We start from the raw sequence: 14,578 nt of genomic DNA on the forward strand, positions 1-14,578 counted from the left end.
TAAAAATATCACAAGAAATCATAAATTAAAAAACTGAACAAATACAAAAGTGTGCACTTTTAAAAAGAAATACATATTTTCAAAGGTAAATTTATCATTAAATGTACAAAAGGTCCTCAAACTAAGTAAACAAATAAAAAATGAAAAGCTCATGAAACTGACTTTGAAAAGAAGATAGATCACTGTCCACTACCATGGCAGGAAAGTCTAGGACATATGAATACAAAATTATGTAGTCTCTGGAGAGTCAATGCATGCAACAATCAAGGCCAGGTTTAAGCAAAATGATGCTCTAAGCCAAAGCACGTAAGGATGCTGGATTTTTATTCTCATAAAAGGAAATGGAAAATTCCCCTTCCTCAGGTTCCCAAGCAATGGCATAGTTAATTATGCCTATAATCATAGGCATAAACTAACTATAGACAGAATAATAGTCTGCACTATTATTCTGTGGCGAAAAACAAGCAAACACACCAACAAACTTTTCCAGGAGAATTAAAGCCAGTTCTCCTGGAAGTGCTGTCTCCATAAAGCAATTCTATATAGACAACCACTCTTCGCTTATCATTGACAGGGTGCTATTGTCATTGCTGTTGTAGTAGGGTTTTAGGAGCATCAGCAACTAAGGCCATATTGCTCTGTGTGTATACTGTTTGTAAATTGTATGTTCTGAGGTTGATTTTCTGTTTTGTTGGATGAAAAATGCAAGTTTCTAGGAGAAAAAACCATGCTATCCTTGCCTGAGAATGACTAACTCAGCCACATTGTGAAAAGGCTCCTTAACTGTGCCACTGGATACTACCATAACATACTACTTAACTGTGATACTGGATACTGGGCAAGAGGATACTACCTCAAGCTTTTAATTTTACCAAACAAAAAAAGTGCAATGGTTGAGTTGGTATAAAGATGAATAGAGAAAATGCAGAAGGCTGTAAGCTGGCATAATGAGTTGCACTTTACATTAGCATTAGCATTAGTAGAGGCATTTGATGCAAGAAAGCAAGCTTATGCAGCATCAGCCCAAAAAAAAAAAAAAAAAACCCACTTCCACTTTACCCCTCTGTTCGTTCAAAATACCTGTCCAGCTGAGACTTAAACTTATTTAGGCTATCAACCTCCACCACAAGGGATGGCAGTCTGTTCCACCAACCAACCACCCGCTGGCTAAAGGCAAATTTCCGCACGTCTATCCTACATCTGTCTTTCCTCAATTTGAATTTATGCCCTCTCAGGTGATTTTTCTGAGCTAGAGGAAGAATCCCATCAGCATTGAGCATGCTTAAACCATTCAAGGCTTTATACACCTCTATCAGATCACCTCGCTGGTGCCTAGTCTCCAGACACTGTAATTTGCAAAACTTAAGCCTTTCTTCGTAAGAGCACCCCTTTGTTCCATTCACTAATCTTGTTGCCCTTCTCTGTACTCGTTCCAGCAGCTCTACATCCTTCTTGAAATGAGGCCTCCAGACCTGTATACAGTACTCTAGGTGTGGCCTGACCATTGCCTTATACAATGGAATAATCACCTCCTTATCCCTGCTGGAAAAATTCCTGTATATCATTGACAATACTCCATGAGCTACTCTTGCAGCCCGTCTGCACTGCTCAGAGAACTTCATATCTGCCTGCACAATCACCCCCAAGTCCCTTTCATTCTCTACCACTGTCAGTGTAGTACCACAGAGTTGATACGTTGCTCTGGGGTTGCTGTTTCCCATGTGTAGTACTTTACATTTGTCAATGTTAAACTTCATTTGCCACCTCTCAGCCCATCTGCTCAACCTTTCCAGATCCTGTTGCAGCAGCATAGTGTCAGTAGTATCCTTGACAACCCTGCCAACCTTTGTATCATCTGCAAACTTGGATATTAAGCTTGATATACCATCATCAATATCATTTATAAATACAGAAAACAATAATGGACCCAACACTGAGCCCTGAGGGACTCCACTAATAACATTAGTCCACGATGAGCAGTGTCCATTGATTACCACTCTCTGTCTTCTCCCCCTCAACCACCCCTTTATCCATAGCAGCAATTTGCCTCCAATGTCACACTGCTCCAATTTGTGTAGCAGTCTTCCATGTGCAACAGTATCAAAAGCCTTTCTAAGATCTAAGTATATAATATCAAAGTTATTCCCTGCATCCAGTTCTTTTGTGACTGCATCATAGTATCCAATCAAGTTGGTCAGGCAAGACTTCCCCTTAACAAAACCATGCTGTGTCTGAGCTATAACTGAAGTCTTGTCTAAATGATCCTGCAGTGCTGCTTTAACCAGTGCCTCCATTAATTTTCCTGGAACAGAAGTTAAGCTCACAGGTCTATAATTACTTGTGTCAGCCTCTGATCCTCCTTTGTGAATTGGGGTCACATTTGCACATTTCCAGTCTATGGGTACCTCCCCTGAGTCCAAGGAAGCTCTCATAATTATGGCTAAAGGTTTGCTTACTTCCTTTGCTGCCTCCTTTAATATAACTGGATAGATCCCATCCACCCCGGGTGCCTTTCTTGTGTTTATCTTCAACAGTTTCTCCTCCACTTTACTCCCAGTTATTTCAAGATTCTGTAGCTTACTGCTAGAGTTGAATACACCTCTGGCATTCCCCTTGCTGAATAACTCCTCATGTGTGAATGTCGATGCAAAATATTCATTTAGTTTGTTAGCTACCTGAGCAGGATCATCAACAGTTGACCCATCAATATCAAGTGGACCAATCTGATTCATCCCCTTCCTTCTAGAGTTTACATAAGTAAAGAACTCTTTGCTGTTTTTCTTTGCATACCTTGCCAAGGATTTCTCGTAATCTGCCTTCGCCTGCCTAACCTCCTTTGTAACTTGGTTGCATATCAACTTGTATCTATCATAGGCTTCTGTGTCATGTGTTAATTTGTAAGTATCCCATGCATTTTTCTTCTCTGCCATATGCCTCATTAGTTCATCTGACATCCATTTTGGCCTAAACCTTGAACAATATTTCTTAGTTGGTATGTAAAGCCTAGTAGCTTCCAAGATAAGTTCTTTGAATGCTTCCCATTTTGAATTTGCTGTTGGTAACATCATCAGTTGGTCCCACTGTATAGAATTTAAATACTGTCTCAGTCCATCGTAGTCGCCTTTACGGAAGCAATAACCCTTCCCTTTACCCCTAATGGTAGTTACCTCTTTCAGTAAATCCCACTTCAGCACACTGTGATCACTGCCACCTAGTGGTTCATTTATCTGCAGATTCTTAATGCATGAAGAATCACTGCTGATAATCAAATCAAGAGTATTACTCCCTCTAGTTGCCTCCCGAACATGCTGATGTAGAAAACAATCATCCAATAAATCCACAAAAGCCCTGCTAGTGTGTGAGTAACCAGCCCCCAAATTCCAGTCAATATCTGGGAAATTAAAATCTCCCATTATAAGACTCTCTGATTTACTGGCCCACTCTATTTCCCTGTACAGTTCCTTATTATACTCATCAGAGTCATTAGGCCTATAGCACACTCCTACTCTCAATTTTGATCTCCCAATGCTTATGTCACACCAAACTGACTCAACACTGCACTGTCCAGCGATGTCGACTGGCTTCACTTCCTTGGTTTTTATGTGTTTCTTAACTAATAGCATAACCCCTCCCCCCTTCCTATCCTGTCTATCCTTTCTGTAGACGTTGTACTCCCCAAATTGCAGTTCTGCATCCCTTATATCTGTGTGACACCACGTCTCTGATATCCCAACAATATCTGCCTTTGATGTTTTGAGCAATACCTCAAATTCATCAAATTTATTTACTAAACTCCTAGCATTGGTGTACACGCAAGTATACCTGCACCTGTTTCTATTCTTAGCTACCCTAACACAACCCATGTGTTTACTTGTACCGCAATGGCTCCCAGCAGTCTCTGAAATACCATGCATCTTGTTTTTCAGGCTTCTGCTCATTCTAATAGAAGCAGTGCAAGAATCTCTTTCACCTCTGCCAGTGGCTACTGTCAATCTATTGGTCTTTGTCTCCCCCCAAGCTAGCAGTTTTCCGACCCACCTAACACTGCCTCGATAGCATCAGCAAATATTCTTGCACCCTTTCTATTTAAGTGTATCCCATCCCTGAACATTACATTGTTCTGGTTAAATGGATGTGGTGGGGAAGGGAATCCAAGTTATGCCTTCCAAATGCCACTGATCTCAGCATATCATGCTAATAGTTAAAATTAGTATATCTATTAGGTAAAGTGAAATCTGTTGGTACATATTTAATACCAATGGTTTTTTCAACACTGTGGACAGTATATCATTTCTGGACTCTTGATAAGTTTAACAGTAGTTAACTATTATCTCTCTCAACAGTGAAACATATTTTGCCACATTGCAAATGTCATGCAGGAGTGGTTTGTGGAAAACAGTGTTTCAAACTTCAACAGCTAGCACTTCAAGTGCCAAGTCAACTTCTGTCAGTTACACAGCTCCTTTCAGACTAAACTGTGGAATGTTGTGGTCCATAATTTTAATTGTTTTATTCACATGTTCACACACGTCTTAATTCTGCCACTTATTTTTAAACCAAACAGAAATCCATTCCTGAGTCAATCAAAACACACTTCACTAATTTTGCTTCTTCTTTATTCAGTTCATTCTTAGACCACTATCACATCAATCACATGGGTATTCCCTGAAATTTATAACTTGAAAGGTTATGAAACTTCGTCATTATAATACAATATTAGCAAGTTCCCTTTTTTTATTTTGGTATTCAATCCTCCTAAAGCAACAAAGTGCTATAGCTTTCAGAAACGTTTTATGTTTGTAATCATTATTTAAAAAGGAGGAGAGGGATAATTCAACAGCAAAAGTTTACTTATCTAGACATTCCACCCCACTTCTGTCTATCCAATGACAAGATCATCCAATGTCTGATATAGCTGAGTGGTCATTTGAGAGTGTGCAGTAGCACACACTCTTTGAGTGGACCTTGGTTCAAGCCTGTAACTGTTAAATACAATTAACAATTATTCATGATTTATTGTAAAGTACTCTGACCTGGTGGTCATGCTATAGTATACAAAAGAATTCTGTCATCATCCACTGATTGCAAAATTCTTTTTCTATAATTTCATAACATGCAAACTTAGTTAAAATAAACTCAAACCTTAAATGTTAAAACAATGCACAAAATTTTGTATGTGTGGTGACCATCATAGGCTGCTGAATTCGTTAAGTGCTCGCATGCATGCATGCATAACATCAAGACACACACACACACACACACACACACACACACACACACACACACACACACACACACACACACACACAGATTAACATAGTTTGAGATACTTGAACAGCTAGGACAGAAGACAACAAGTTATACAATAGGTTTGGGGGAAAAAAGAAGTTTTTATAACATAAAAAACAATACATGCAGAACAAATAAATAACATGTTAATAGTAAGGTACATCAGAATGGGGGATTAGACACAGGTTCTTCTGCTTGAATTGTTGCAATAATCTAAAAATTCAAACAATATAAATTTTTCCTCTTGCTATTTTAATTGCAGATAAAAAAAATTGTTACACTAAATTCATAAGAGTCATTACCTTTCTTCCACCACTATATAATTTTGTCCCATCAGGAGAGAAAAGGAGATGAGTCACTCCTCCTTGTTGGCCACCAAGCATCCAGAGAAGATCTCCTTTAGGCTCAGCATAAATACCAACTAAACAGAGTAAGAAATTAAATGCAAAAACTATTATAATAATAACAGACCAGAATAGGCAAAATTAAAAATATATTAAGTGCTTATTTAAAAATCATAATTTCAATTATAAATAAAATTCAATAAAAACCCAGTAATTAGTATTAAAATGCTTCAAAATGCATCACCTCAATCTGATTGAGGTGTATAAGGCCTTTAATGAATTGAGCAGGCTCAATGCTGACTGGATAGTTCTGTTTTCTCAGATTAAGAACCTGAGGGGGCATAAACTGAAATTGAGGAAAGAGAGTTGTTGAATAGATGTGTGGAAATTTGTCTTTAGCCAGTGAGTAGTTGATCGCTGGAACAAACTTCCACCTGTAGTTGTGGAAGTTGATAGCTTAAATAAATTAGCATTAGCATTAGTAGAGGCATATGGTGCAAGAAAGCAAGCTTATACAGCATCAGCCAAAAAAAAAAAAAAAAAACCCCATTTCACTGATCTGAGTGAAACATTGATCCATTTGTTCCAAATGTTTGTCTAGTTCTGCCAAGAATTTATTTAAGCTATCAACTTTCACAACAACAGATGGAAGTTTGTTCCAGTAATCAACTACCCCCTGGCTAAAGGCAAACTTCCGCACATCTATTCTACAACTGTCTTTCCTCAGTTTGAATCTATGCCCCCTCGTGTTTGTAATCTGAGCAAGAGGCAGAATCCCATCAGCATTGAGCTGTTCAATCCATTCAAGGGATTATACATCTGAATCAGATCACCTCGCAAATGCCTTGTTTCCAGAAGCTGCAATTTGCAGAACTTAAAACTTTTCTTCATAAGAGCACCCCTTTGTTCTCCTCACCAGTCTTGTTGCCCTTCTCTGTACTTGCTCTAGCAACTCTACATCCTACTTGTATGCAGTATTCAAGATGTGGCCTGACCATTGCCTTATACAAGGGGATAACCTGCTGGTAAAATTTCTGTATATCACTGACAAAATCCCATGACCGGTATGGCAGCCTGTCTGCACTGCTCAGAAAACTTCATATCTGACTGCACAATTAACCCCTACATCTTTTTCATTCTCCACTACTCTGAGTATAACACCACCCAGTTGGTACATTTCTCTGAGGTTACTGCTACCCATATGCAGTACTTTGCATTTGTCAATGTTAAACTTCAGTTGCCACTTCTCAGCTGATCTGCCCAACTTTTCCAGATCCTGTTGCAGCAGAATACTGTCATTACTGTTATTAACAACCCTGCCAACCTTTGTATCATCTGCAAACTTTGACATTAAGCTTGATATACCTTCATCAATATCATTGATAATTATACAAAACAACAATGGGGCCAACACTGAACCCTGAAGGACTAATGTTATTAGTCCACGTAGAGCAGTATCCACTGATTACGACTCTCTGCCTTCTCCCACTCAACTATCCTTTTATCCATTGTAGCAACTTGATCTTAATGCCATATTGCCCCAAATTTATACAGTAGTCTTCTATGTGCAACAGTATCAAAAGCTTTCAAATTCAAGGAAGAACTGGTCAAACTTTTGGAGCAAATGGATAGGTGAAATGGGAAGTTTTTTTGTTTTTTCTATGGCTGAAGCTGAATAAGCTTCCTTTCTTTGTACCATATGCCTCTACTGATGCTAATGCTAAAAAAAAATAAATAAATAAAAATAAGAAACAAAACAGACATATTTTAAATTCAAATAAAAATAGGAAAAAATAATCATCATTTGTGAAGCAAAACATTCTTACTCTGATCCTGAAAAAAAAAGTCACACACAGTCTATTCATCATTATCAGCCATTTTCAATCCACTGCAGGATGAAGGCCTCTCCAGCAACTTTCCAGTTCCTTCTGTTTTGAGCACTGGCCATCCATTTACTACCGACAAACACATGAATTTCATCTATCCATCTCCGCCTTTGTCTTCCAGGTTTTCTTCTAGCTCCTCTTGGATACCATTCTGTTATTTTCTTAATCCATCTGTCATCATGTCTTCGAGCTATGTGTCCTGCCCAAGACCATTTTAGTTCTTTAGTTTTGATAAGAATGTCCTTTACTTGAGTTTGCTGCCTAATCCATGTGTTGCTCTTCTTATCTAACAGTCTGATTCCAATATAATTCGTTCCATTCTTCGCTGTGTAGTTCTCAGATTCTCTTCCATTCTTTTGGTGAGCGCCCAAGTTTCACTTCCATAAGTCGTGGTGGGGAGTATACATTGGTTCATTATTTTACGTTTCAGACAAACTGGGATATTGCTCTTCAGTATGTGACTATATTTCCTGAATGCTATCCATCCAAAATTTATTCTTCTCTTGACTTCCAGACATTTATCATTATTACAGCTAATAACTTGTCCCAGATAAGTATATGACTCCACCTTTTCAATTACTGCTCCTTCAATCATTATTTCCCTTTCTGTGGCATACTTGTTCATCATTACTTTTGTTTTAGTCATATTCATCTTTAGTCCAAAATCCTTACTAACTGTGCATAACTGATTAAGATTTTCCTCTAATTCTTTGGGATTGTGGCTTATGACCACAATGTCATCTGCAAATTGTAAATGGTTTAGGTACTCTCCGTTCACATTGACTCCTTTCTGCAACCAGTCTAATCTTCTGAAAGCTTCCTCAAGGGCAGAAGTAAACAGCTTCGGAGATATTGTGTCTCCTTGACGAACTCCTTTCTCGATTTTAAATTTCCTACTGTCTTTGTCTAGTCTAATAAAGGAGGTAGCACTCTCATATATTTTCTTCAAAATCATAATATATGGGGTATCTATGCCATGTCTTTCCAATGCCCGAAACATTGCCTTATGCTGTATGGAGTCAAATGCCTTTTCATAATCCGCAAATGTCAGGCATAATGGTGTTTTATATTCATTTTCTTTCTCCATTAGCTGTGATATTACATGAAGGTGATCCATAGTTGAGAATCCTATCCTAAAGCCAGCTTGCTCTTTCAGTTGATTCTCATCAAGTATTCTTTCTAATCTGTTAGTAATGACCCTTGTGAACAACTTGTAGATGTGGGATAACAAGCTAATTGATCTATAATTTACAATTTCTGATTTATCTCCTTTCTTATGCAGCAAAACTATGATTGCATTATTCCCTGCTTAGGCGTCACACCTTTTCTAAAGCACTTTGTGAAGAGCCTTGCCAGTTTTTGTGTTATGTCTCTTCCTCCCAATTTTAACAACTCTACAGTAACTTCATCTTCCCCTGGGGCTTTCTGATTCTTCGTTTTCTTCAATGCATGTTCTACCTCATCAGGAAGAATATCGGATATGTCGTATTTGTTGCTACTTTGCAATCCATCTTCCCCACTGCTGGCATCATTCCCCTGCTCCTTGTATAATTCTCTATAGTAGTCTTCTGCTATTTGAATTATGCCTTCTCTGCTGTTTATAAGTACACCATCACTATTCTTCAGTTTCAGTATCATTTGTCTTTCTGTATTACTGCTCATGGCTGCTGATTTAAATCCTTTGTTTTCCCTTAATGCTTGTTCTACTTTTCTTGTGTTAAATCTTCTTATGTCCTTTCTGAGTCTCTTTCTAATGGCTTTGCATAACTCAGTATACTCAATTTTCTCCCTGTCAGTGCTTTTCTTGCTCTTCATTTGTCGTCTTTGGTTCATCATGACAAGTGTTTCTTGACTAATTTTTTCTTCTTTGGATTTCTTTTTCCCTATAGGTTTTTTTGGGCTTTATCACTTTCAGAAAGTTGTAATATTCCTCGTCGATATCTTGGTCCTGAGCAGTCTGCAGAAGCTCAAACTTGTTCTTAAGTTCCAGTACATACTGCTTTTTCTCCTCTTCTGTTATCTCAAAGACCTTTGTATTATTTACTCGAGTCCGTTTTTTCCTTTCCTTTCCTACATCTATATCAAGTGTACATCTTACCATTCTGTGATCACTTCCAATATTTACCTTATTCAGGATGGTAATATCATTCACAATATATCTTCTGTTAGTGAGGATGAAGTCGATTTCATTAGTAGTTAATCCATTTGGACTCTTCCATGTCCACTTTCTGTTCACCCTTTTCTTGAAAAAAGTGTTCATTACTGACAGTCCTTGAGATTCTACAAATTCCACAAGTCTTTCACCTCTTTCATTTCTTTCACCAATTCCAAAATTTCCTATAGTTCCCCTTTCTGCGCTGTTTTGTCTTTTTCCAACCTTAGCATTGAAGTCCACCATAATAATAGTGTAGTGGGTTTTCTGCTCATCTAGAAGAATCTCAATTTCGGTGTACATTTCTTCAACCTCTTCATCATCATGGCTCTATGTTGGTGCATAAATCATTATAATCTTTAGCTTGTACCTCTGAGAAATCTTGAGTATTAGTCTTGACACCCTTGGTGATGTACTTTTGAATTCCAAAATGTTGTTTTTAAAATCTTTATGGACCAGAAACCCAACTCCACCTTCACTCCTTTCACTGTTTCCATTAGTGTACAGCAGATTTCCACTTGATAAACTTATAAGTGATTCATTTCTTCTTCTTGTTTCAGCCAAACCGATGATATTCCAATTCACATTTTCTAATTCCTTTTCCAGCTCTAATATCCTGTCTATTACAGTGCCCAAATCTAATATTGCAAATTGTTGCTTGTACTATCAATGTCAAGACAGCCATAACTGCAAAAATTTCTCGGAATGTAGGCAGGCCTCCTTTGAGTGAGTTTCTGATAGCAGGGGCTCTGTAGAGTGAGATTTTTCTGGAACTTTTGAAATTTTCATTTTTTATAAAAATGAAAACTTTGTATATAACTGCTTGAAAATATAATTTCTTCTTTATTTATTTATTACTCCACACCAAAGTAAAATTACTGTCAAAATTCAAATGATTTTTTAAAAAACACACAAAAAAAAACCCAATAATAATTGCATTTATTTATATTACTTTATTTAATTTTATCAACTTCTTTATTAAAATTCCAGAGAAATTCTTAAATTCTGCAACAGGTGCAACTCCTTTGATTTTCACAGCTATTTTCTTGCTACTATCTATTACAACTATGTCTATGATTAGTTGGAAACACTGTAACACCGTGGTACATATTGTAAAAATTTTAAGAAAATCTGTACATTAACTGAAATATTGTTTGAAGCAACTTTCAAAATACAGATCTATGTACATACTCCTACAGAGTCCACAAATGAAAAAAGTAGATCTGTGTATGTGCTTCTGAAAGAGTTTAGTCAGAATCAATATATATATATAAATACTGTGTTTAGATTACAAAATATAAGAGAAATAATGCTCAATCTTTCCTACAAAAATAATATTGTTAAATATAAGAGAACATCTCATACCTTTTTGTAGGAAAATTCTTCAAAATTCAAGAATTGACTTCAATTCTTCACTTCTTCAAAATTCTTTCACATTATGTAAAAGACCCAAGTTTTTAACTTGGATCTTTTACATAATGTATTAACCGGATCAATTGAATGCGAGCGTAGGGTTGAAGAATTTTCCTACAAAAAGGTATGAGATGTTCTCTTATATTTAATAAATACTGTGTATATATTTCACATGTCATCTTTTTTTCTAAACATGCAAAGACTTACTAGTTTTCTCATAAGATCCAGCAGCATACATATCATGACATTCAGGACTAAATGCAATACAAGATATTATTCCTTTCTGTCCCTGCTTTGTCTTTTTCTTTACTGTAATAAAAAAAAAAGAATATAATTTTTTTAAGAAAGTTTATTTATAAAACTCTCCACCAATAATTTCTAGCTAAATACAATTACTTTTTTATGTACTTTATTTATTATTGTCAATATTTAAGTTAAAATAAAGCAGAAATTGCTACTTCTATATATTAGAAAAGTGATTCATTCAGGATTTAATTGAACAAATAATGATACTTTTGAAATAATTTTCAGTGATATTCATTACAAAAAAGTTAAGTACAGTGAATCATTTGGGCCCATCAAGCAACACAGCAGCAATCTTCAAAGCGGAATTCGGTGGTCTCACAGGAGCTAATTATTTTCAGTGACTCTACTGTTTTTTTTTTTTTTAGGAGCATTAGCAACTAAGGCCATATTGCTCCAGGTATATGCGGTGGTCATTCCCTGACCTTTCTACATCCTCCGTATTTGGTGACTCTACTGTCAGGGAAACGGGAAATATACTGTGCAAAAATTATAGGTGAAATAGAACCACAGTACATCTGCCAAGGGAAAAAAATCGATAACATTGTAGAGCAGATATCATCTTTTAAGGGTAAAAAAAGGTGATATTGTTGTACACTAGGCACTAATAATATTAAAAGTAGTAAATCTGTGGACTTAATTCACAAGTACAGGTCAATGTTCAGAAAAAGTCGCAAGTTAGGGTTAAATTTGAAAATGTCTGCAATTCTGCTCAGACACGATAGGAGGGAATATATGATGAGAGCTTTGTCAATTAATTTGAATCTGGAGAGATTTCTCAAGAGTTTCACTTGCATGTACACCAATGCTAGAAGTACAGTTAATAAATTTGATGAGTTTGAAGTGCTGGTCAAGATATCAAAGGCAGATAGTGTTGGGATATCAGAGACATGGTGTCACACAGATACCTTCACTCACAACATCCTTAAAAGTTACTCAATGCAATATCACAAATGGTCACTGTTCCTGCACGAGAAATATATTTATAATGATGGTGATGCACTATATGCTAAATCCCATATGCCTAATTATGAGATTAACAAAAACCAAACCAGAATGGAAAATATAAAAAAAAAAAATGTTGGAAAAAAATCATGATGCCAAATAAATATAAAATAAAAGTAAGGTTTTCTTCTACATTCTCTACAAAATTTATTCAGAGAAATGGGAAGCTGGCAATCAATAACTTACCAATAGTAGGACGAGTTATACAGTCTCTACCTGGAATGCTAACATCAAATATTCGGATCATTTTGTTAAAACCACAAAAGAGCCTTTTTCCTAGAGGATCAAATGTAATACAATGAGCTGCAACAATCTCATCCTGAAAATTAAAAAAAATTATAGTACATTATATATCTATATATTTGATATACATATGTAGATATATGTAAGTGACAATATATTTCCTACACAATAAGACACAAGGACTGCTCAGCAAGTAAGATTACAGAAGTTGTTATATGAGAAAAAAATCTTTACTAGAAAAACTGAAATATACATATTAAACTACTAACGTAGCCACTATTTATATATAGATTAAAAACTTTAACTAATTATAATAAAAATAAAATTAGTATCAGAAATATCAGTGGCTGCATCAATGCATAATCCACTGCATGCTGCTTATAATAAATTAAGATAAAAAAAATAATAAACAGATGTGCAAAGAGTAAAAATAAACCATACATGATAAAACAAAACAAGGCTCTTCACAGAAGTAACCAGAACCAATGCTTGTTATCATAGTTTCTTAAATAACAGGAAAACAGATGGATAATGGTCCAATAAAAACACCCTTTGGATGGTGTTACAATAATGCCCTTCAACAGTTTTCTGAACATATAAAACTAACTTTGTAAGAAAAATAAACACTACACTGTGCTGAGATGGAATATGGTCACAGCCATAAACACTTACACAGTTCTAATCTTAACGTACGCCTTCAGGATCATAGATCGAATCACACTGAGCTGGAGGAGATTATAAAATTGACCAGGATAATGATGACCAAGAGCCACAAACACCACCCATAGTCGGCCATCGAGAGACTGATCATAGCCCATAAAGAAGGAGGGAAGGAATTGATTGACCTCATTAAACGAGAGAAGGTGATTAAGAACCTGCAGGAAAATTTTCCTGGAAGGATGCCACCTTCCGGGAAAATATAGCACCAATCTACCAAGCCATAAGAAAGATAGACAAATGGCACTCGACCTCAACTAGGAGACCACACTCACACAGACAGAAGAAACAAAGACAGAAAGATGGGCAAATAAGCTCCATGGCAGATACTACAATGACTTCCATCAAGCCTACATAGATAGATGGCTTTATATATTTTGCATCTACATAGATAAGATGGCTTCCAATGCTTGGCTTATGAAAGAAAAGCTCTTCCCCAAGACAGAAGGATTCATGCTTGCCATCCAAGACCAGGCAATCAACACCAGGAACTACAGAAAATACATTGCCAGGGACCCTGGAATAACAGATGACACATGCTGATGATGCCACCTTGCTCCAGAAACAATCCAGCACATCACCGTAGGATGCAGGGTGATCACCCAGATGGATGTACAAGATGATCCCACACAACAGACCAGACATAACTCTCATCGACAAGAAGGATCAACATAGCAGTGCCCAACACCAGCAACCTCTGGAAAACATGAGGAAAAGATCAGGAAGTACTTAGACCTAAGAGAGGAAGTCAAAAATATGTGGCATAGGGAACAAGTAACAACCAATACGATCGCCATGTCAACCACTGGGATGGTGCCAAAGAGCCTCCATAAGAACCTAGCAATAATAGGCCTCCCAGAGAACACTTACTTGGAACTCCAGAAAGCTGCAATCCTGGGATAGTAAGAGTTTCTCGACCAACAGTAACAATAATAATAGTAACCAGATGCAAAAACCACCACGTGCACTTGGTACTAGTACTTGTCATGGGGTGAAAAAATCCAATAAAGGAGAAAGGAATTTTTATTCATTTTTTTAAAATAATAATAAAAAATTAAGGAAACATATTTATACTGACAAATTCTTTATGTTGTGACTACACAAATCAATCTCACAATTTGCAAAAAGAGATAATTCATACAAACAAATCCCAAGAGATAATACAACAGTAATAATTTAATGACTGAAAATTTAGATTTTTTGACATTTGCTTTTCTTTTAGCTTT

General features: G+C 36.5%; 1 protein-coding gene across 1 annotated transcript in view; it reads right to left on the reverse strand.

The window, feature by feature from the left end:
* The window catches only part of WDR79 (Telomerase Cajal body protein 1 homolog), a 106,167-nt gene that overhangs the window by 48,691 nt on the left and 42,898 nt on the right, over positions 1–14,578 (reverse strand). The window contains exons 5-7 of the mRNA XM_090386329.1: positions 12,579–12,711; positions 11,292–11,393; positions 5,592–5,710 (exon numbers count right to left, since the gene is read on the reverse strand). Of these exons, the coding sequence (XP_090242455.1) occupies positions 5,592–5,710; positions 11,292–11,393; positions 12,579–12,711 (354 nt within the window). The remainder of the gene's footprint in view (positions 1–5,591; positions 5,711–11,291; positions 11,394–12,578; positions 12,712–14,578) is intronic.

The sequence above is a fragment of the Mastigoproctus giganteus genome, chromosome 1 (assembly GCF_048544385.1).
Source record: "Mastigoproctus giganteus isolate SK-2022 chromosome 1, ASM4854438v1, whole genome shotgun sequence".
Lineage (NCBI taxonomy): Eukaryota > Metazoa > Arthropoda > Arachnida > Uropygi > Thelyphonidae > Mastigoproctus > Mastigoproctus giganteus.